The 24,589-nt window shown below is 47.6% G+C and overlaps 1 protein-coding gene and 1 pseudogene across 2 annotated transcripts in view; both read left to right on the forward strand.

Annotated features, from left to right (window-relative positions):
• The first annotated feature begins 7,111 nt into the window (after positions 1-7,111).
• LOC311531909 (histone H2B 8-like) lies at positions 7,112-7,679 on the forward strand (annotated as a pseudogene). The gene is made up of 2 exons: positions 7,112-7,307; positions 7,497-7,679. The product of its transcript is annotated as a histone H2B 8-like (transcript).
• An 8,882-nt stretch (positions 7,680-16,561) lies between these two features.
• ARRDC1 (arrestin domain containing 1) overlaps positions 16,562-24,589 on the forward strand; it is a 68,000-nt gene continuing 59,972 nt past the window's right edge. Inside the window, exon 1 of the mRNA XM_084650447.1 lies at positions 16,562-16,749. Within this exon, the coding sequence (XP_084506573.1) occupies positions 16,632-16,749 (118 nt within the window). The 5' untranslated portion in view covers positions 16,562-16,631. The remainder of the gene's footprint in view (positions 16,750-24,589) is intronic.

Raw genomic sequence — 24,589 nt, forward strand, 5'->3', positions numbered from 1 at the left:
TGGAACACAGCAGTGTATAACAGCACTGAGCAATTCTTTTGGAGAGGAATGAAGGAACATCACCTCCCGTGAAGATGCAGGGGGAATTTCAGGTATGCAAAAGGTTGTCACCTTGCCTGGAATTTGGCTAGCAGGGTGAGACTAGTACCTCAGCTCTCATGAGAAAATCTCACATGATGTCCAATGCCCATAAGTGTTCAGGAACTTTGGTTTAAATCTCAGGCCAAAGCCAGTGCTTCCAGTAGCACAATGTCTTAATATTATATGCACTGGGCCAATGGTTGGCTACTGCCGGTACTTAATGCTTACATAATACTTGACAAAGATGTCAAGTATTATCTGTCCTGACTCATGGGGACGAACATCACCTGCTGAGTCACCAGGACCACGTCCGGCACTTGTCACTGCAGGCAGAAGTGGCGTGGTCTGGTAGATCGAGCCTGGACCTAGACACTGGAACCTCCTGAGTGCTAATCACAATGGCACTGACTCACTACGGTACAGACTCTTAAGTGCTCCGTGCCTTACTTTTCCCATCAGTGACATGGGAAGAATGATGCTTGCTCACTTCATTGGCAAGCGTTAAATAAGGAATTCTGTGCTGTGGAAAAGCTAGTGCTAAAGTGGCTATTTCCCCATTCCTTGCTCTTGCATCTAAGAGGCAGAGGGAATTAACAGTGAGTCCTCTTTCCGGCTCTGGTCTCCCAGTAGGGGATCAACTGCTATTTTATTATGTGTTGCCTTAGAGATTAGAGGGTGTATTGTGCAACCCCCCCACCTTTTAATTAAATTCAACCAGCTACAGTCAGAGGCTCTGAAAGAATTTGTATCCTGGGGGTGCTGAGAGCCATTGAACCAAACTGTAGACTAGGGGTCTCAAACACGTAGCCGGTAGGCCGAAAGTTATTTCCTGCGGCCTGCCATAGCTCTCCTCACCCCCCCCCCCGCTCCCCCACCTCCGCCCCCCCCAGCACGCCGCGTCCCCACTCCTCCACCTACCTCCCAGCGCTTCCCACCGCCAGGACTTTCCCGGAGGGAGGGAGCGGGGACGCAGCGCATTCAGGGGAGGAGGCAGCAAAGAGGCGGGGCCGGGGCGGGGATTGGAGGAAGCGGTTGGAATAGGGGCAGGGAGGGGCGGGGACTTTGGGGAAGAGGTTGGAATGGGGGCAGTGAAGGGGCGGGGCCTCATAGAAGGGGTGGAGTGGGGGGGGCCGGGGTGGGGGGAGGCTTTTGTATCTTTGAATGAAAAGGTGTCAGTGATGCAGCCCTCGGGCCAACGTACCCTCATGTGGCCCTCGTGGTGATCTGAGTTTGAGACCCCTGCCGTAGACCCTGAAACGGAAACAACTTCAAGCCACGGGGGAGTGGCACCATTAGTGCCGGCATCTATGGCTGCCGTACAACTTGCCTTGTCTTGATTAGTGTTTTAAAAGGCCTTAGATTAAGCTAGCTAATACGATCTAACATCACACCTGTAAATCTTAGTCGAGACAAAGCCAATGGGTTTGTCCAGCACCTGGCACATTAGGGGCCTGAACTGAGTTGTGGCCTCTAAGTGCTCATGTAATACAAACAATAAATAATTATGGCCTATCTCAGCTGCAGGCCTTTTTACCACCTTGCCGGCCAACTAGAGTGAGGAATAAGTCATGTTGCACATTGTCTTCTGCGAAGGCTGTGAAGATGCTTTCATCTGGGCTGCCCTGGAGCTTCCACCTTTGACAGTAACAATGATGAAAAACTTCCATGAAGTTTACTAGCCTAGCCTGTGGGGACAGCAAGAAGGGGCAGGACCATGGAAATGGCGAAGTCATCGCTGAACACACGGGGATGGAACTGGCAGGAGCAGAACACAGAGCAACTCAAGGCAGAACCTACTTGACATTAGACGGTCTGATTGCTTAAAAATATCCAGCCTCATCACTGACAAAAGTCCAGCCCAGTCACTTTAATACTGAGCCCAACTAGAATCCAGCTGAACAAGGAACAGATCCACTGGAAGGGCTGTTAAAGGAGAGGGTTCTCAATCATTCTGCAACCTGGGACCTAAACCAGGCTGCAGTTTCTTGCCATGATCCCCAATTCCACAACCTTTAACTGCCACAAGTTTGTAATCTGCATAGTTTATAAAACTGCAAGCAGTCTATGCATTAATGAATCAGAGGCTTCTGCCATCATGGATGAGGGAGGAAATACACGTGGGCCCCTGGGAAGCACTGGAGGAACCTTTTCGGCTGGAGAACTGGATGGTGCATTAAGGCCGTGCTTAGAGATGGTGCTGGCCTGACTTACAACAGAGGCAGCGATTACAATTTCCATTAACTCTATTAATGAGGCAAAGTGACTTGGAGCAAAAGGTAATAGATCAGTGGTTCTCAATCAGGGGTACGTGTACTCCTAGGGGTACTCTGAGCTCTTCCAGGGGTACATCAACTCATCTAGATCTTTGCCTAGTTTTACACCTGGCTACATGAAAAGCACTAGCGAAGTCAGTCCCGAGTAACATTTCATACAGAAAGAAAAGGAGTACTTGTGGCACCTTAGAGACTAACCAATTTATTTGAGCATGAGCTTTCGTGAGCTACAGCTCACTTCATCGGATGCATACCGTGGAAACTGCAGTAGACATTATATACACACAGAGACCATGAAACAATACCCCCTCCCACCCCACTGTCCTGCTGGTAATAGTATTGTTTCATGGTCTCTGTGTGTATATAATGTCTACTGCAGTTTCCACGGTATGCATCCGATGAAGTGAGCTGTAGCTCATGAAAGCTCATGCTCAAATAAATTGATTAGTCTCTAAGGTGCCACAAGTCCTCCTTTTCTTTTTGCAAAGACAGACTAACACGGCTGTTACTCTGAAACATTGCATACAGACAGTGACTTTTTTATACTGTTTTATATACTATATACTGAAATGTAAGTACAGTATTTATATTCCAACTGATTTATTTTATAATTCTATGGTCAAAATGAGAAAGTCGGCAATTTGTCAGTAACAGTGGTGCTGGGACACTTTCGTAATTTTTGGTCTGATTTTGTAAACAAGTAGTTTTTTAGTGAGGTGAAACTTGGGGATAGCCAAGACAAATTGGACTCCGGAAAGGGGTACAGTATTCTGGAAAGGTTGAGAGCCACTATAATAGACAACCCACAGATAATGCATGTGTTGTTATTCTTTTTTAAAAAAATAACAAATAATGGCTGCCATAGAATTACCGAAATGGGACCTTGAGAGATCATCTAATCCATCAGCCTGTACTGGGGCAGGACCAAAGATATCTAGACCGTCACTAACAGACAGTAAGCTGCATGCTTGAGTTACCCCAGTAGAAGGTCAATCAGAAGTGTTCTGATCTACAATGAACTTGCTGGGGTCGTGGGCAGATTAGACGCAGTAGAGAAGGTACACTAGATAGAGTCACTGTTAGAAAAGGATTCGAACCAGAATGCTGAGAGGCCAGATCCTCTGATGGTGTACATGGGAGTCACTCCCAACTTCAGTAGAGGAACGCCCATTTACACCAGCTGAGGATGTGGCCCCAGAAGCTCTGATTTGGATCAAAACTTCTCAGCTCAATAGGGTGACCTTTGGCAAAATTTAGATTCAGATCCAAGTCCAAACCCAGAAGCTCTGGTGGGTCATTTGTCACGGTAAAATAAACCATAATGACATAGTTTTCTCTAAGCACGGTTTGTGAACACACACACACACAACAATACCCAGCCAGCAACCATGGCGCCTTGCAGTGTTTCATCCCTGCCAACGGCCAAGCCTGGTACGTGGCTGTGTCCTGTAGGCAGTTGGGCATGCTATTCATTTTCAGCGGAGACGGACTCTCCTGGTTTCATTGGTGACAAGTGATCCAACGGGCAGACAGAGTTGCAGGGAAGATTTCTTTACCGAGCATACGTAGGGTATGCCTGCACAGCAAAGAACAACCGTGTCAGCCGACTTGGGCTTGCAGGGCTCAGAATGTGGGTCTGTTTCATTGTTGTGTAGACGTCCGAGCTCATACGGGGTGGGAGGGTCCCACAGCTGGGGCTCCAGTCCGAGCCCGGGCCTGTAGTCTACACAGCAATGAAACAGGGTCAAGCCTGAGCCCTGCGAGCTCGAGTCGGCTGGCACGGGCCAGCTGTGGGTTTTTCTTTGCTGTGTAGACATATCCATAGAGGCCAGTGTTATGCTGGAAGGCTCATGTTTGTCTGGTAAGAGCATGGCCCAGCATGCATTCCTGATCCCTCCTGAAACCTGACCCTCTTCCTCCAGTTCCACTCATTGTACCACAACCCTGTGTAACCCGTTTGGCTGGTCCTGCTGCCTTGTAGATCTCTGCGGTACAACCTCACAGGCTGCATTGCTCTCTGTGCGAGGCCCTTCTTGGCCAATGTGCCCCCTGCTAAGGCACTGTGGGAGACCCGATTTTCCCACAATGCACTGCTACAAACGCGGCAAGGCATCATGAAGAAAGCTGCTGTGGACACAAGTCTGTCGTTTTTATTGTGACCAGGTCAGATGATGGTGTCCCAAGCCGGTTGGAAAATCACTGGTGCACTTTATAGTGTAGACGGGGCCTAGCTTGGCTACTTATTTTAGACCAGAGACCTCCACAAGCAGTAGCTGTGCAGGTTAAGCCACGTAATGAGACCTGTGGGTGCATTTATCACCTGTGTCATAGCAAGGCGTACTTTTTAATTGCACCTCCGGTTGCTAGTTGCACAGGCATTACTCATCGTCAGGCATTACTCATCAGCCTCATGATGAGGCCAATTGAACTAGACTCCAATGACCTTTTAATCTCTCATGTTACCTCAGGTAAAATCAAATCAAATGATAACTGTCCTGTGGGGAATAACATCCTGCTGTGGCCAGGTGGATGAGCTAGTCAGGGCCCAGTCAGGGTTTTCCCTCTCAGGCTCCTCTGGGGCTCTGAGCTGAAATGCTCAGCGGGGGAGGAAGATCTGTGAACTCATCAGACCCCCTCAGCAAGACTCTAATCTAGAAGCATTACATCAGGAGGAGAAATGTTCATTGGCTGATCCTGCCCTGAAGGCAGAACAGGGTTTCTTCCAGCTTCTGAAAGCAGCTTTGTTTGAGAAATTAACCCTTTCCTGGGCACCACACGCAGCTTTGCCGATCTTGGGTCCATATTTAGATTGGCCTCAGAGCTGCCTGTGGCCCTGAGGAGATGGTCTGGCAGTCAGTTATCACTAGGGTGCAACTGTGTCCCCTTTCCCCTGGCCACACCCTTATGCTTGGGGGCTCAGGAGATAGTCTGGCCCTACACCATCTAAACCATTCTTCAAACAGAAGGGGACACCCCAGGCCTAGATAGCCAGCTAAGCTGGGTTTCTGGCTGCTTTGTGTCACCAGAGCTGTGCAAGGAAGACTAGGCCCCATCAGGGCCAGCATGTCCTGGGTGTAAGATTCTTACAGTACGTGCTGAGGGTAGACCTTTTAATGACCATGAGCTGCCAGGGCGTTGCTTTTATGTCATGCCCAAGGCACTGGTGAGTCTGGCTTGTTGTGAGTGTGTACCAGGGAACGGTGAGAAGAGCAACCTGAACATGCTTGTTAGGGCTGGAGATCGATTTTTAGTCTGGATTCTGGGAGGGACAGATAAATTGCTGAGAACCAAGGTGTTGCTTCTGAGTTGGTGAAAGTGATGGTAGGGAATAGGGGGATTAATTGTGCTGGGAAAACAAGTGGAACCCCCTGGCCCAACACTAAAACGAAGGGGGTTCAGAAAGGGCGTAAAGCAGAAAAGAGAAGAAGGTAGGAGCCAGTACTGCAGGGGACAGAATATAAATACAAACTGCAGGTATCTGTGGCGATGACTTGAGGGAGGCAGCCGTGTCTCTCTATTTATATTAGGTACTCATCTGGCCATCCTTACCATAATACCTGAGCACCTTGCATTCATCATTATATTTAGCCTCACAGCACCCGAGTGATAGGGATGTACCTCCTCCCTATTTCACAGCTGGGGAACTGAGCACAGTGAGACCACGTGACTTGCCCAGGGTCACACCGGAAGTCTGTAGTAGCTCAGGGAATTAAATCCCGGTTTCCCATGTTGAAGGCAAGCTCCTGAACCTCTAGAGCATCCTCCTTTCAGGGGGAAAGGCTGAACTGAGATGGAAAGAGTTTCTCTCCAATGGAGAAAACAGTCAACCTTGAGCGCTGTTTGTTGTAGGTTTCAATAGGTATTTCAATCTTGGTGGGTGGGGAGGAATAAACGTAATTGACTTTTAAATTAGCTTCTTTTTGTTAATTTTGGGCCAATTGTGCAAGTCTCACCCTGCGGAGCACTTACTCACAGGAGCAGTCCCAGATGAACCACTTGTGTGAGTAGGGGATCATCTATGGGTGAAGTTCACCCCTGTGCTGAGGGCCAACACCCCACTTAAGCCCTCAAAATAGGACCTAAGTAGAGCATAATCCCTTGTACTGGCCTTTTGCAAGTGTGTGAATTTCACCCCACCGTGCATAAAGGCTGCACAATTGGGCAGATTTGTTCAAATCCTGACCACTCTGCTCAGAGCCAGATTCTGATGTCCTTGCTCACACTGAGTGGCACCTTGCTGCACAACTGGTCCCATTGGGGTTGATGGGATGACTCCCACACCGGGGCCTTGTCTGCACAGTGGGTGCGTCTATACTGGAGTTGGAGCGGTGATTTCCTGCTCGGGTGGATGTGCCCATGCTGGTTTTGAGCATGCTAGCACGCTGGAAATGGCAGTGTTGCACAGATGGTGGGAGGGACTAGCCGACCCAGGTATGTTCTTAGCATTTCAGACAGGATCCTGCTCCAGGCAGCTAGCCTATCCCACTGCTCACACCACCGTGGTTGAACTAGTATTCTTGGCATGCTGGCTGACCACAGCGAGCGCACGTGTGTCTGCCTGAGCTGAAGATTACACCTGCAGGGAACGAGGGGTGTGTTCTCGGCTCAGTTTGGCTAATCCCAGCTGGGATCCTAGACAAGACAAGGCAGTTGCAGTTTTCAGCCAAGTTAGTGGGTCAAGTTGAGCTCCAGTCTGACCTGTAGTCTTTGGCTGGGCGTTGCTGTTCCTGTTCTGTGCTGTGTGAGTAGCGATCGAGATGCCTGAGCCGGCGAAATCTGCCCCTGCACCCAAGAAGGGCTCCAAGAAAGTGGTGACTAAGGCCCAGAAGAAAGGGGATAAGAAGCGCCTCAAGACCAGGAAGGAGTTACTCCATCTACATGTACAAGGTGCTGAAGCAGGTTCACCCTGACACCAGTCTCTCTTCTAAGGCCATGGGCATCATGAATTCCTTTGTCAATAGAAAAGGAGGACTCGTGGCACCTTAGAGACTAACAAATTTATTTGAGCATAAGCATCTGATGAAGTGAGCTGTAGCTCACGAAAGCTTATGCTCAAATAAATTTGTTCGTCTCTAAGGTGCTACAAGTCCTCCTGTTCTTTTTGCGAATACAGACTAACACGGCTGCTGCTCTGAATCCTTTGTCAATGACATCTTTGAGCGCAGTGCTGGGGAGGTGTCCCGCTTGGCACATTATAACAAGCACTTGACCATCACCTCTCGGGAGATCCCGACCGCCGTGTGCCTGCTGCTGCCTGGGGAGCTGGCTGAGCACGCTGTGTCTGAAGGTACCAAGGCTGTGACCAAGTACACCAGCTCCAAGTAACCGGTCTGTGTGCTCCCCAAGAGACTTCAATTTAAAAAACCTTGTGTTGGAGCTGCAGCTGCCTTGGCTTCTCTAGAGTTTGGATTGAAGTTGGCTAACTTCAGTTGAGAACACATCTTTGTTTGCAGTGAAGACAAGGCCCCAAAATTACTCAGTGGGAATAATGGTATCAGAGTCTGTCCTTCCATTTTAATTCAGTCTTTACTCAGGCAAAGGCCCATTGACTTCAATGAGAGCTTGGACTGAAGGAGACCTACTTCTTGCAGGGCTTGTAGATGAAGACAGATAAACTGTAACTTCCACTATGCTTGGGGCTGAGCCTCTGAACTGCATAGGGAGGGAAGAAAGATTTCCCATCTCACCTTTGTCCCTCTCTCTGTATTTCAATGCCAAAGTCACACAGAGAAACGTCCCATCAGGGAGGAGAGCAGAAATCCAGCTAACCAGATAAGTATGATCATAACCCTACCGTACACATCCCTAGTGCTTCTTTTCAACAGAGGATCTCAAGGTGCTGTCAAGGCATTAACCTGTTCACGCTTACAGCACCCCTGTGAGGTAAGCAAGTGCAGAGTAATGGGACTGGCCCAGCTGAGTCCTTGGCTTGCTAACAGTGATCCTCCCTGGTTCTCTTTGCTCCTTTGGAGTTTGAATTAAAAGGAAGGAGGTGACTAGCAGGGAGTGGGGAGGCTCTCCGTTAGGGTGAGGGCTGGTCTGCATGAGAGGAAGCAGTTCAGGGGTTCCATGGAGGTAAATAACGAATCACCATCTGCCTATAAGAGCATGTATGCCCAGATACAGGAACACCATGAACTCATGCATGGATGTAGACATCTGCACACACACATGCATGAACGGATGAGCATGCACACCCCTGAACAAATGTACACGCATAAACATATGAGCGCACATACACCCTCTTACCTACATGTTGAAACATACCAGGATGTTGCACTCAAAATGGAATGGGTCCACCAGCAAAATCAATAGGAGAGAGATTCTTTCCATCTCAGGTCAGTCTTTTCAAAGGACCATGGCTATCTCCATGGACAGAGTAAATTTCACCTTTATCTTGGAACATTCAAGGTTAACTTTGTCAGAGCCCGTTCTATTGGCTTTGATCCAAGATCACTTTATTCTGAAATGTTAGTAAACAGTAATATTGAGCACCTATAAGGCACCTAATATGTTCATGGAATGGCTGGAATTTTCCTCTAAACGATATGCCCAATGGAAGGAATACTTTCTGTTTTTCATAGGCACTGATTCCCTTCTTCAAACTCTCCTTTGACATGCCTACAAAAAACCTGACAACTGTTAGGCAGCTGGTGTTTTATAACCATTGCCTACCATGTTAACCAACTTTATTTCATGGTTTCCTTGTTTTCCCCTGTCATAAATATAAAGGGAAGAGTCAACACCTTTAAATCCCTCCTGGCCAGAGGAAAAACCCTTTCACCTGTAAAGGGTTAAGAAGCTAGGATAACCTCACTGGCACCTCACCAAAATGACCAATGAGGAGACAAGATACTTTCAAAAGCTGGAGGGACGGAGAAACAAACTCTCTCTCTCAGTCTGTGTGATGCTTTTGCTGGGGACAGAACAGGAATGGAGTCTTAGAACTTCGTAAGTAATCTAGCTAGATATGCCTTAGATTCTGTTTTGTTTAAATGGCTGGTAAAATAAGTTGTGCTGAATGGAATGGATATTCCTGTTTTTGTGTCTTTTTGTAACTTAAGGTTTTGCCTAGAGGGATTCTCTATGTTTTGACTCTAATTACCCTGTAAGGTATTTACCATCCTGGTTTTACAGAGGTGATTCTTTTACCTTTTCTTCTATTAAAATTCTTCTTTTAAGAACCTGATTGCTTTTTCATTGTTCTTAAGATCCAAGGGTTTGGGTCTGTGTTCACCTATGCAAATTGGTGAGGATTTTTATCAAACCTTCCCCAGGAAAGGGGGTGTAAGGTTTGGGAGGATTTTTGGGGGAAAGACATTTCCAAACGGGCTCTTTCCCTATTATATACCTGTTAGACGTTTGGTGGTGGCAGCGATAAAGTACAAGGGCAAAAGGTAAAATAGTTTGTACCTTGGGGAAGTTTTAACTTACGCTGGTAAAAGTAAGCTTAGGAGGTTTTCATGCAGGTCCCCACATCTGTACCCTAGATTTCAGAGTGGGGAAGGAACCTTGACATCCCTCTTCCGACTGTCTGTATCCAACCCTTGACTCTTGTCTCATACTTAGGCCTGGTCTACATTAGGAAATCAGGTCCGTATAACTACATCGCTCAAGGGTGTTAAAAATCCACACTCCTGAGCAACGCAGTTAAACTGATCTAAATTATAGACAGCACTAGGCTGACAGGAGACTTCTCCCGTCAACCTAGCTTCTGCCATTTGGGGAGGTGGAATATCTAAACCAATGGGACAACCATCAGCATGGGTACCATCTTCGCTGAAGCACTACAGCAGCATAGCTTGAGAGCTGAATTGATAATAGCGTATAGGGACCTTCACAGGGAGAATATACTGAGTATTAAAGGGCTCTTTAGTCTAACAGAGAGAGGCAGAACAAAACTATTGGCTGGAAGCTGAAGCCAGACAAATTCACATGAGAAACGAGCACAGATTTTTAACGATGGGAGTCATTAACCCTGGGAACAAACTCCCAAGGGAAGTGGTGGCTTCCCCATCTCTTGATCAAGGCTGGCTGCCTTTCTGGAATCTGTGTTAGTTGAACACAAGTTATTGGGATCAACACAGGAGTAAAGGTATGAAATGTAAAGGCCTGTGCTAGACAGGAGGTCAGACTAGACGATCTAATGGTCCCTTCTGGCTTTAAACTCTGTGAGTCTATGAATGGGTCCTTCTCGGTGGCTGGGGTTCCTAGGTGCTGGGGGAGTACAAATAATAAACAGATGGGTCAGGGATTAGCGGCAACCTCAGAGTCATAGCAAATAGCTCAATAAAGACATCTGCTTGATTTGGTTATATTTTTGGACTGTGCTTCGCACGGTGGGGTCCTAGGCCAGGAGTGGTGCTATCATAAATAAATAATGACAATGGAGTGTGGTGGTCACAAATCAGCTAAGATGTTACGGTGTGCTGAGGACAGAAAATGGCAAGGGAAATGTTTTAATACCAGTATATAAATAAACCCGTGGTGTGACTTCACCTGGATGACCCTGGTATTTGCTACTTCATCTACAAACGGCTGCAACAGAAGTAGAAAAGATCCAGACCTTAGCTGGCTTGAGGGGTGCATGTTTTCAGATGAGGCTTCAGTTTCCTGTCATTGGTTCTTGTTATGCCCTTCTTCGCTTGATTAAAGAGCCCTGTTAGTACCCGTGAAGGTGCTTAGACAGTATAGTCAAGTCACTTCTTGATCTTCTTTTTGATATAAATCCAGGGGCCTGACTCAGCCCAGCTGTACGCTTTGGCTCCCTTGGTTTTGTCTAGATGAGTATTTTTTTTTTCTCCCACCATGGCTGGAGCTCAGGTGCCTGGCTTATGACGTTATGGGACATTCATTACGCTGCATGGCTTTCTCTCCAGTGTGAATACCTTGCCTAGAAAAGACAACAGGCCAAGGAATTGTGCACAGTGCTCCTCAGTGTAAGAAGTCCACACTGCGTGCCTTGCTCCCACAGCACACCCCTGGCACCACAAACCCTCTGGAAATGGTCCTGTGATTTGCAATTGCACTAAAGATAAAGAGGTGTTGCCTCACCTTGATGTGTTCACATAACTGGCCCGTGTGTCTGTGCCTCTCAGTCATTACGTAGTTATTTAGGGACATTTCTATAGAACTTCTCACTAAAGTCACTGGTTGCCTCACAAATTCAGCCTCACACTCTCCCTTGGCTAGGGAAGTGTTACCATCCGTAGTTTGTAGATGGAGAAACAGAGGGGTGACACAACCAGCCCAAGTCACACAGGAAGAGACGGCTAAGGAATGGGACTTAGATCTGATTCAGAAGAAAACTCCCATGCTTTAACAATTACACCTTCCCCCTTACAGATAGCTCTATAATATACTAATAATATTTTGCACTTACTGCTGGTCTTTGTGTGTGTACATTGATATCCTTATTTTATTTCATAAATACAGCTACACTTTGCTCCCCAGGTAGTGACTGGTGTCTTTGGTCCCAAAGGAGAACAGATGCAGTTATTTGTTTTTTAACCTGGGATTTTGACAACAGTTACATTTTTCCAGGACACATTTCATATTCCTCAACACTTTTAGTCTTTTGATGAACTTTCCAAACAAAACATTTGTTTTAAAATTGTAGTGAGAATCCTGCTTCCTCATACTTTTTGAATGTATCTTTTTTCAGCAGAAAAAAAGAGGGGAAGGGAGAGATTTTTAAAAAGTAAAAGAAAGTGGGATTACACCTCCCCGCCCATGAAAACATTTCAGAACATTTTATTTTAAACTACAATTTTTGTTTAGACATTTTTGTCAAAAAATTTTGTAAAAAATTCAAATTAAACAAAAATTATTTAATTAAAATGTTAATATAACATACTTTTTTTCACCAGCTCTAGCTGTGAATTTCATGCCTCATGCTTCTTTATGTGCTGTTATATAAGAATTGTACTTTCAGTGCATACATGTAGCTGCAGATGAGCAGATAATTAGGTATGTAAATAGTCTACAAATACGTACCCCATTGGCAGAACATAATCAACCAAGAGGTGAGGAGTAGGGAATGGTGAGTGAGTTGGCATTCAAGTGTAAGACATTGTGTCCATATAGTTATGTTACGTAAATTGCTAAGCAAACTGCAACCATGGATCCTTGTAGCTCCTGGCAAAAGAGTCAATTCTGAGGTTTCATAACCATCCATATAAGAAAAATACTCATTATCCAGAAAGAGAGATAAAATTTACAGCTTGCAGTTGTACTACAGCATAGGGAGCATACCTAATGGATAGACCAGCGAATAGGGTGCCTATGTGCTATTCCTGGCTCTGCTACTTATTCACACTTTGGCCTTGGGCATGTCATTTCACTTTTCTGTGTCAGTTTCCCTTGTGTAAAGAGGGGATAATAATGATATCAGATTGGAGGGAGGTCTCAAGTGGGATTCCATAGGGATGTGTTCTGGGTCCGGTGTTGTTAACATCTTTATTAATGACCTGAATGTAGGAATAGAGAATGTATGGATCAAGTGGAGGTCTCAAGTGGGATTCCATAGGGATGTGTTCTGGGTCCGGTGTTGTTAACATCTTTATTAATGACCTGAATGTAGGAATAGAGAATGTATGGATCAAGTTTTCAGATGACACAAAGCTGGGAGAGTTGCCAATACTTTGGAGGATAAAGCTAAAATTCAGAGGGTGATACATTGGAGAACTAAGCCATAGACCACAAAATGAAATTCAATAAAGACAAATGTAAGGTGCTACACTTAAGGAAGAAAACACAAACGCACACAAATACAGAATGGGGGATAACTGACTTGGTGACAGCACTGCTGAGAAGAATCTGGGAGTTGTTGTGGATCACAACCTCAACATGAGTCAGCAATGCAATACTGTTGCAAAAAATGCAAATGCAATTTTAGGTTACATTAACAGAGGCATAGCATGCAAGTCATGGGAAGTGATTGTACCTCTCTACTCAGCGCTGGTTAGGCCTCAGCTGGAGTACTGTTGTGTCCAGGTTGGTCACCAATGTATAGAAAGGATGTAGAGAAACTGGAAAGGATCCAGAGGGAGCGACAAAGATGATGAAAGGGATGTAATCTTTAGTTTGGAAAAGTGGAGATTAAGGGGGGACACAATAGCCGTCTTCACAAAAGGCTGCCATAAAAAAAGATGAAGAAAAGTTGTTCTCTCTTGCCACAGAGGGCAGGGCAAGCGGCAATGGGTTCAAGCTATAGCAGAGCAGATCTAGATTACATCTCAGGAAAAACTTCCTAACTGTAAGAACAGTAGGACAATGGCACAGACGCCTAGGGAGGTTGTGGACGCTCCTTCACTGGAAGTTTTCATAAGGAGGCTAGAGATCCACCTGTCTTGGATGGTTTAGACACAACAAATCTTGTCTCTTGGCACTAGATGACCTTTGCTCTCTTATAACCCTATCATTCTATGCCTACTGACTTCAAAGAGTTGTGGTGAAGCTTAATTACTAGCATTGGTAAAGTGCCTTGGATGGGATCATTAATGGGACAGAGCACTCCCACTTTTACTACTACTAGCGGGATGGTACTAACGCTAGGAGACTTTCAGAAAAGTGCTTGCAGAGCCCAGGCCTTAATCACCAGTGTGAATCCAGCCAGGTTGGTGGTAACCAACAGCTGTTCCCTTTCCCAGCTAATGGCTGCTAAGGGGTCCAGGTGAAATTAATTGGGGTTTCAAGTCAATTTCTACTGGATAGCCATTCTCATCACAGGACCTACCATTACAACTAACAGTTCTTGCCCCCCTCTTTACTGGCAGTCTCATCATAGAGAAACCCAGGACAGAATAATGGGTCATTTCAACTGGAGTCTCTTAAAAGTCTAAAAAGAAAAGGAGGACTTGTGGCACCTTAGAGATTAACAAATTTATTAGAGCATAAGCTTTCGTGAGCTACAGCTCACTTCATCAGATGCATACAGTGGAAAATATAGTGGGGAGATTTTATATACATAGAGAACATGAAACAATGGGTGTTACCATACACACTGTAACAAGAGTAATCAGGAAAGGTGAGCTATTACCAGCAGGAGAGCCGGGGGAGGGGGAACCTTTTGTAGTGATAATCAAGGTGGGCCATTTCCAGCAGTTTACAAGGACAGTAGGAGGGGAAATAAACAAGGGGAAATAGTTACACTTTGTGTAATGACACATCCACTTCCAGTCTTTATTCAAGCCTAAGTTAATTGTATCCAGTTTGCAAATTTATTCCAATTCAGCAGTCTCTTGTTGGAGTCTGTTTTTGAAGTTTTTTTGTTGAAGAATTGCCACTTTTTGACAGAGCCAGAAGAGTACCCAGAAGTTACCTACTACAGGACAGGTCCAACAAAGAAAATAACAGAACGCCACTAGCCGTCACCTTCAGCCCCCAACTAAAACCTCTCCAATGCATCATCAAGGATCTACAACCTATCCTGAAGGACGACCCATCACTCTCACAGATCTTGGGAGACAGGCCAGTCCTTGCTTACAGACAGCCCCCCAACCTGAAGCAAATACTCACCAGCAACCACACACCACACAACATAACCACTAACCCAGGAACCTATCCTTGCAACAAAGCCTGTTGCCAACTGTGTCCACATATCTATTCAGGGGACACCATCATAGGGCCTAATCACATCAGCCACACTATCAGAGGCTCGTTCACCTGCACATCTACCAATGTGATATATGCCATCATGTGCCAGCAATGCCCCTCTGCCATGTACATTGGCCAAACTGGACAGTCTCTATGTAAAAGAATAAATGGACAGAAATCAGACGTCAAGAATTATAACATTCAAAAACCAGTCGCAGAACACTTCAGTCTCTTTGGTCACTCGATTACAGACCTAAAAGTGGCAATTTTTCAACAAAAAAACTTCAAAAACCCTCCAAGGAGAGACTGCTGAATTGGAATTAATTTGCAGTTAAAACCTTGATTATCACTACAAAAGGTCCCCCCCCCCCGGGCTCTCCTGCTGGTAATAGCTCACCTTTCCTGATCACTCTTGTTACAGATAAATAAATAAATAAATAAACAAATAAAGTCTGCTGCAGTTTCCACGGTATGCATCCGATGAAGTGAGCTGTAGCTCACGAAAGCTCATGCTCAAATAAATTGGTTAGTCTCTAAGGTGCTACAAGTCCTCCTGTTCTTTTTGCGAATACAGACTAACACGGCTGCTACTCTGAAACGCATCTTGTTACAGTGTGTATGGTAAAACCCATTGTGTCATGTTCTCTGTGTATATAAAATCTCCCCACTGTATTTTCCACAGTATGCATCTGATGAAGTGAGCTGTAGCTCACAAAAGCTTATGCTCAAATAAATTGGTTAGTCTCTAAGGTGCCACAAGTACTCCTTTTCTTTTTAGGGATACAGACTAACACGGCTGCTACTCTGAAACCTGTTCAAAGCCTAAGTTGAGGAAAGGAGCAGTGTGGGCGAAAGCTTGCAGGGCTGCTGTCTATACCATCCCCGTTCTGTGGATAAACAGGGCTTATTAATTCTTCCAGTGTCCACAACCTGCCTGTCCTCACCCAGGCCTGAGTCTCCAGGAGGAGCCTTTCACCAGCACTAAAGTCACACCAGTTAATTGCTAAATAAATGGCATTTTGACTGCATTGACTTGCTCAGCACATACAAGAGGGTTGGAGACGGGGGGGCAGGGAGGTAGATGGTTCTGAGGCCAGAGCAGTCTCACAACCTGGCACCTCGGGTGCAAGGTGCGTCCCACCCCTCCCAGCTGAGGAAGGCTGGATTCTTCATCATCCTCCCCACTAGTAGGGCGACCGCCTGCACCGCAAGGAAATAAAGGGCAGATGGCGCTTATCTTTCGGGGGCACCTGCCCATCCCGTTTCCCCCTTTCATTACCGTGGAGGGTAGGAAATGGTGCATTTGGATCACAGTTCCTTTGCCCATAGCCGCCGCAGGCGATTGGTTTTATCTCCATGAGACAGACGGGCCGAGAGAGACACAAACAGGCCCGTGCTGGGAAGCAGGCTTTCTTCCTGCCTGGATCCAGATCTCAGGGCATCAGACCGCGAGGCCGGGGTCCCTCCTCCTCCTCCTCTAGCTGCAGGCTGCGGGGATGGGGTGCGCGGGTGCGGGACACACCTCCTAGGCATCCCCCCGCCCCGGGCGGGGGCGGGGGCGGCGCTGGCCCTTTAAGAGGCAGGGACATTCCCGGCCGGGGCGTCACTAGCAGCAGGTATCAGAGTAGCAGCCGCAGCAGGTTGAGTCGCCCGCCCGCCCGCCCGGGACGCAGCCCGGCCATGGGGAAGCTGCAGCTGTTCGAGATCCGCCTGAGCGAGAGCCGCGTCGTCTACAGCCCCGGGGAGCCGCTGGCCGGCACCGTCACCGTGCGCCTCTCCGGGAGCCTGCCGTACCGCGGTGAGCCCCGCACGGCCGGGCTGCGAGCTCCTTCCCCCCCCCCCCCCCCGCATAGTGCCCTCCTCGGGCTGCGAGCTTCCCCGCCGCAGTGCCCCTCCCCCCCTCGCATCCCCGGGCGGCTCCCCCCCCCCCGCATAGTGCCCTCCTCGGGCTGCGAGCTCCCCCCCCCCCCCGCATAGTGCCCTCCTCGGGCTGCGAGCTCCCCCCCCCCCCCCCGCATAGTGCCCTCCTCGGGCTGCGAGCTTCCCCGCCGCAGTACCCCTCCCCCCCCGCATCCCCGGGCGGCAGGGCCCCTCCTCCCTCTCCTCCCCCCCCCCCCAAAGCGCCCTCCTTGGGCTGCGAGCTTCCCCGCCGCAGTGCCATTCCACTCTCCTCGCGCATTGCATTTCCGGGTGCAGGGCCCCCGCTCCCCAGGGGTGGGAGATTCCCGGCCGCGGCGCCTGCTGGCTCCTCCTGGTCTATCCGCCCTTGCACTTCAGAGGTTGAGTTCAGTATCACCTTGTTGAACCCCCCGCCGCCCGCCCAGCCACCCACCTTTTTACTGGGAGTTTCATTATTTATGACTTTCAAGAGCCTGATTTTCACGGAGCTCCGTTATGCCGAGGATGGGGGGCGGGGGGGTGCAGCCTTTTGGACCGTCCCGCTCATTCCCTTGCTAGCAGGGCTTCGATTGTGTTGTCTGTTGTGTTTCATTTCTACCTCCTGGGGGCTTCAGCAGGAGTGTGACTCCTATTCCCCCATCCTCGGCTCCAGGGAGGGCGTGGGGATGCGGGAGTTTCTTCCTTGGCTCATGGGCAGCGGGAATGAAACTTTCTCTGCTCAGGGTCTGTGCATGCGGGGGCAGAATAGCCTTGGTAAGGGACTGTTTACGCATGGTGGGTGCTAGCAGGCTTCTGGCAACAGTCTCCCTGTCCGGGGTAACCATGGGTGAAACATCGACCAGTTTCAGGTGTGAGATCCATCTGGTCAAAGTCAGTGTCTGTGTGTTGCCCCCCACCCCTGGTTTGGGGAGCTGTTGCTTAGACCCCCTTCTTAACAATTGCTCAAATTCCCTTGCTGCTGGCATGGCTCTGACCACCGTGTTGATTGCATGCAGCGGGCACTCGGGTGCTGTGGTGATGGCCGTGGTGTAAAACCCTAAACCAGACATGTGGTGTTGACCTAAAGCTCAGCTGTGATTTTACTGGAGATGGGACTTGGTACAAGCAGTCTGAACTTCCCCATAAAGTTTGGGGAATTGCCAGGGTTTGGCACGTAGGAATTGTCAGGTGTGGTCTGCTCCAGGGTCCACCTACTCCAGTACCCTGTCTCCAACACTTGTTCCTACAGTAAACGAATGTGGGATCAACTGCCCTTCCACCCATTTCTCTTTCCCCCCCCCCCCCACTAGATCTCTTCCTTATCGTTTAAGATCTGAAGTGTGAAGTTGAATATCTGGGTTCTGGGCTGTTTCTAGTTTGTCCCAGCTTGTGTGAATAGGACTGAAGTGAGTTAAGTCCACAGCCATGCCTAAGTTGTCTTTAGCTAAGTTGGAGAATGTGTTATGTGCTTGGTCCTAACTTGGTAGGACTGTGTTTACAGAGGCCAAACCATAGTGGAGGATGTTTGAAACACAAGCAAGTGTAACCGTTGAACTCTGCTGTCACTGTAGTGTGTGTCTGGGGAGGTAGGGCCATATAGATGCTTGCCCTAAAATCTGCATTCTCAGCACCGCGTGTTAAACGTAACTGATTCTGATTTATGTTAAGACCCTGTTTCTCATATGGAAGGTGTTCGGCGAGAGCTGTTTGAAGAGGTCTTGGTGTCTCTCTCTCCATAGAATTATTGACTGTAAAGGACCAGGTTGGGGGAGTGGGGAAAGAGATCATGTACAGGTACCTTGTAGAGAGTGTTCATTCTCTCCCGCTGAATATTCTCCTTCCCCTCACCCCTTCCCCCCCCCCCCCAAAAAAAGCACCCCTAACCACTTGGTTCACAAAATACGCTGCCACAGCTCTGACTCAATGCTTACTCAAACATGAGGGCAAAGAGAGATGACAACCTGAGTAGCTTGGAGGCAAAGCCCAGCAGAGGTGGGTCCAAGTGATCCTCTGACTCTTCCATTTCTCACACTCTTCAGTCTACGCGGCTTCCCCACAAGTTGTGCTGTGATCTGAGAAGCAGCTCCTTGGTGAAGCACTCATGCTCCAGAGTGCGGTTGAAAGTGGGATTTCTACATTTTTCTCTTGGGTCCAGTTGGACTGTGACTAATGAAAATGACAAGCAAGCCAGCTGAGGTGGTAACTTAGCCTCAGTTCTCCCTCTCCTTTCTCAGACAGTGGGGATGGGAGGGTCAGGGGACTAGGAGGCGCTAGGCTGTATGATGTCTGTGCCAGGCACTCCGGCTGTAGTCGAGGGAGAGCACTGTGGTACCATGTTTGCAAATCTGGCCATTGAAAAACTCTTCGTAGCAGATTCGGCAAATCCTGTATTGTTAGTTTGCCGGAATTCTGCCAGTTGTGAAGCCTGACTTAGACTGGACTCTTCCTCTGAAAACTTCCAAACTCTGAGGCCCAGCCTATGCTAGGGGGGAAACTTTCTAAAACGGTCTTTTTAAAAAGACTTAAACCCCTTCCCATCATTGCTAATGCTAGTTCAGCTCCACCTGCAGATACTCATGGAACTGACCTGATAGTGATGGAAAGTTACCTTACAGAATTTCCTTCGCGTAAACAGGGCTTCACTGTATAAGCAAGGGATGGTTCATGGCATGGGGGTGGTTGGGGATAGGTGATCTTGGTTCTATCTTTGCTCTGCCACAGGCTTCCTGTGTGACTTTTAGGGTGAGCAACTTTTGTCTGTACCTGTTTTCTCCTTTTTTGTAAAATAGATATTAGCATCTTCCCTGTCTTCATTATTGCTTCCAAAGTGCTCTGATAGCCCTGGTGCTACAGAAGTGCAAATTATTATTTCTTGCTTCCCCTAAGGCTGAGTCTCTCCCTTCCCCGTCTTCTGCTCTCATTGCCTCTGTCTCGGATTCTTGGGACTGTTTCCAAGTATTTAGATTTAGTCCTTCTGGGCCAGGACCTTGTTCTGTTGACCTTGTCTGGCAAACACCATTGCTGTGGAAGCAAGTATGCCTGTCTCGATTTAAAACACCTCTCCCATTGGACCTTGGTTTTTCTGGCTTCTGAAAGCTATTGTACAGAACTAGTTAGAGGCTCGTTGCTGGTGGTGGTTTATACCTATTCTCCTTAGGAAAAGCTATTTACTACTTTCAGCATGAGACACCTAATTTCTCTCTCCTGCTTCTCTCTGGCCCCCCCAAGCATATAGACTGACTTTTCTCTCGCTCTTCCCGAGAACCTGCTCCCAATAATAGGGCAGCGAGCTGAGTATCCCAGGATTCTGAGCTAGTCCAACTAGCCCGGATGCATTATGGGCCAGCTGTGAGGTAACTATGGTTACACCAGGCTACTGACTGCTGTTTGCATGTGGGGCAGCCATAGGCAATCAGACTTTCTGGAGAGTGTCTCTTCTCTTCCTCCACCCCCACCCCCCCTTCCATTTTTCCTCACTTTGCCTTCAGTTAGGGTTTTCTTTAACCCCCTCGACAGCTCGAGATCTGTTGTAGGATCTCTTTTTTTCTTCATTTTGGAAAAGTTCCCCCCGCCCTGCTGTAGCAACCTATGCAGACTTGAGCCTAGGAAATTTTGGAGTCTTGCATAAATAAGCTTTAGCAACAAAGACCGGCAGATGTTTCCACCAGCCCCTGTCCTTTCAGTACTTGCATAGTGGGTTTGGTAGTGCACCAGTGAGCCATGGGCTGTAATGGGACCTGAGCAGGGTTTCTGTAAAACTTGTTGGGAAGTGGTAGCTGACGAAGTTTTATTTTTAATTGCATGCAGGGCTGGCCTTAGGCATGATCATCTGCTCTAGGCAGAGGTGTCCTGGTTGACTCAGCGGCTCACGGAGCAGTGTTATGTCCCCTCTGGCTGTGGCAATGCCGAGGGAGGCTGTCCGTGGCCCAGTTTCCCTCTGACAGCTTGCATGAGCCCTTGCAGATCCGCACGTCTGGCTCTGCTCTCCAGGGCGGGAGTCTGCATATTTTTAGACTCCAGGATTTGGTGTGATCCCGTCCCCTGGCTGGAGTCTGAATGTGTCCAAATGTGAAGTCTGCATGAAGGGCCAGTGGCAGCTGCCGGGCAAACGCAGGCTGTCTGATTCATTCCTGTACATCCTCCCTATTGACTTGGCTAATGTCTTATTTATTGTGCTTGTGGGAGACTAGTGTCTCAACAAGTCTAAGCAGCTGAGTTGGGGGGTTGTAGTTTGCACCCTGAGGTTTACAGCCTCTTCTGTTTGCTCTCTCTGGCTAACTCAATGGGCTGCTGCCAGTGGGGAATCCAGTTAGTTGTGGTGGTGGTGTCTAGGAGCTCTAGTCAAGGCTGAGATCCCACCATCTTTGCCCAAAAAAATACACCAACCTGAGCCTACTTCATGTTGTGGCTCATATAGTCTGGCTCTCAGATGCTGTCTGATGCCACAATGGGCCAGCACAGGAGTATCTTGGTCATTCTGCCTTGCCCAACACATTAGAAACCTCAAGCATGTCCTTTGAAAGAAGGACTCGGATACCAACACACCTGCACCTTTAAGATCAAACCACATTTCTCTGATCTGCACACCTTTTGGTGCCAACTCCATAACTAGAGATATCTGTGTTTAGTCAGAGGTCTCCCTGAAGGAATCATAGACTTTAAGCTCAGAAGGGACCATTATGATCATCGTCTGACCTCCTGCACAATGCAGGCCACAGAATTTCATCCACCCACTCACTCCTATAACAAACCCCTAACCTATGTCTGAGCTATTGAAGTCCTCAACTCATGGTTTAAAGACTTAAGGTGCAGAGAATCCTCCAACAAGTGACCTGTGTCCCACACTGCAGAGGAAGGCGAAAAACCCCCAGGACCTCTGCCAGTCTGCCCCGGGGGAAAATTCCTTCCTGACGCCAAATATGGCCATCAGCTAGACCCTGAGCATGTGGGCAGGAATATCCCGCAATGAAGTCTTAAATACTAACTCTGACCTGCTAAAGAACAGGAAGCTGCCATCTTGACCACTGGAGACGGAGTCAAATTGGAAGACTCTGCTTTAGCACAGGGGAAGATGGCTTCAGAGTTGTAAGGAAAACGCTACAACAGTGTGTTCAATTTTTTTAAATTTATTTGACCACTTGCTTCAGTTGTAGAAGTGCTTTTTTTTAACCTTTCAACAACTTTGAAACGTTCTGATTTCCAATGGCAAAGCAGATTGTTTCAGTTCTATTTTCCATTATCAAACTGAGCTCCTCCTGGAAAATATCGTTAAAAGAACAGTCCTGACTCCCACATCGCCACCAGAGACACTCAAGGATGAAGAAACTAAAGGTGTTTCTAAAAGCAGCTCTGAAAATTCCTCTCTGTGTTCCACACGCACTTATTTAGCTGTCCAGATTACTAGGGTCATGGCTCTACTAAGTGAAATGTTAAGGTATAAAAGTCTCAAATACATCAGGCCTAAAATGTGTGTGTATACATGTTAACTCTTTATCCAGGTTCTAAATACCGGCAGCGATGGGGCTATCTGATCACCCACTGGGTATTTATCCTTCTTATAGGTATTATAGCCCCATTTTATAGATCGCAAAACTGAGGCACAGAAATCCAGGTCACAGAGAGAGTTGATTTTTTTAGAACTGAGAATTGAAACTGTCATTCAGTGCTAGAACACCAAGACCATCTTTCTTCCCCTGGCTTGTCTATGGGCTTGTCTAGATTAGGAAAGGATGGTGGGCTTAGCTAACTTAACCTGCACCCATGCTAGGGGAAAAACTTGTGGCTAAATAACAGCTGGTTATCTCTATCTCTCATTTATGTGGCCCAGATCCCCACGGGAGTGAGCTGAAGGTCCACCTGGGCCAGCTAAATGGAAGTGAAAGATACTAACCTGAATCCACATTAGGGAGCAGGTCCTGGCTGACTCTGCTGAACATGGTAAAATGATCTTGAAAAGATGGCACCTGAAGCAGCGTGCTGTCGAAGACAGGGCCCCACTGATGCAAGTGGTCAGTAACACCAGTAAGAGTGGATTTGGAATATGTACAGATGACGACAAAGCTTGTGGGTCACCCCAAATAGCACCTCTATAAAATCGTTCTGGATGTGACCGTCAAGCAGTGGGTCCTTTTTGCAAAATGCAGGTCAGGGACACAGCAAAGATGTTTACTGTGTAGAAGTGTGCAAGTGTCCTGTTCAGGGGAAGTACCCAAGCACCGATGCCCCTCCTCCACCCTAGACCCCTCTCCCCATGCATTCAAAACCCAGCTAGCTATTCAAATGACCCTGGCATTGCTTTGCTGGCTTAACACTCACCACAGCATATTCCTGTACATCAATGCAATGAACAGTGTAATTCTGTGTCAGTCTACCAGGCTGACTGTTTGCTACTTCCCAGTTTAAAAATCCACTTCAGCCATGTGTGGGATGAGAGCACCCTAGCTCTGTGGCAGTCTGTCTGCTGAGATGTGGTGCAAAAAGGGATTTCTGCCCCTCTGGCTAGTTCACTGGTGGATCAGAAATGCTGTGTAAATAATTATTCTCAAGATTGCGCCGTATGTCTTGGTCTGTAGTGCACTCCTTCCTCCCTCCCCTCCCTCAGCCGCACCTGTGGGCAAAGCTTTGCTGTTAAATTCCTCTTTGCTGATGGAAACATGAGAACAGGAGCCATCTGTGGTGTTTAGTGCATCATTGGGCAAGTGTAATGTAGACCTGAGTGTCTCAGGGCTAGTGGCCAGCATCTGATATGCTGCCAAATGTGGTACTGGGGCATGACCGCTGCAGGGGATAAACAGGAGAATAAGCAAATAAGAGTGGGCAGTACTGTACCTTATAGTCTTTGCAGCATAAAAGTCTGTTGCTAAGCAGGAGAGAGGATTTAGTGGCTCCCTAGCTTGAAGGAGTAACTCTTCTTATGGTTGGCTACCACTTGGAAATTCATATCCTTTAATGGAGAGGGAGGCTAAGTTCATATCGGGATCCTGAGGTCCCCCTGATCTAGGGGATGTTCTGTTCTGGGGTTCAGTCTGTTTGTTCATGTTTACTTTTCCATGGTGGTGGGGAAGATTTTGGAAGTGGGTGGAGGGGAAGAATCCAAATGTAGTTGGTGTATTGTAGTGTAACTTCTCTGGCAGAGACATCTAAAGTATTTTGCAGGCAGTTGTAGGGGGATCAACCATTTCTTGGTAGAAAGTGATGCTGGCTCTCATATGTTCCATGAGAACTGGTGTGATTTTTGGGAGCGTTGTAGGAGAGCAGGTGGGGAGAAAAAGGAGAGTAGAGGATGTGGAAGAGGGCTATAGTAAAGGGGGCAGTGCAGAATGGATCTGATCAGTGACCGAAAGAAGGCGGCCGAGGCTGAAGAAACAGAGACCAGAAAAGTGATCCGACGATGGCTGGGAAGAAAAGTGGCAACTGGGCTCTTTGTGTTAGACGCTGGTATTTAAGTCTTTCATTTAATTATTATTTATTAAACTTGGAGGGCAAGATACTCAAAAGTTGCTGTGCGCTCACTGAGAACGGGGGAGACTCAATCCCCCACTGTTTTCAGTCTTAATCTCTCTTTTTTTTTTAATGCAAATCTGTCTGTCAGGCCATTCCATGACCTCTTGCCCTGTTATAGGATTGCTGTGAAAAGATAATCATCTCTTTCGTGTGGCTTCTCTAACTTTTGTGTGGAAGTGAAAAGTGCTTAGAGAAGAAATGTACAAAGGATTTAACTGCCTCCAGTCAGCAGATTTGTGTGTGTGTGTATAATTGTG

The sequence above is a fragment of the Lepidochelys olivacea genome, assembly GCF_965140295.1.
Source record: "Lepidochelys olivacea isolate rLepOli2 genome assembly, chromosome: 16".
Taxonomy (NCBI): Eukaryota; Metazoa; Chordata; order Testudines; family Cheloniidae; genus Lepidochelys; species Lepidochelys olivacea.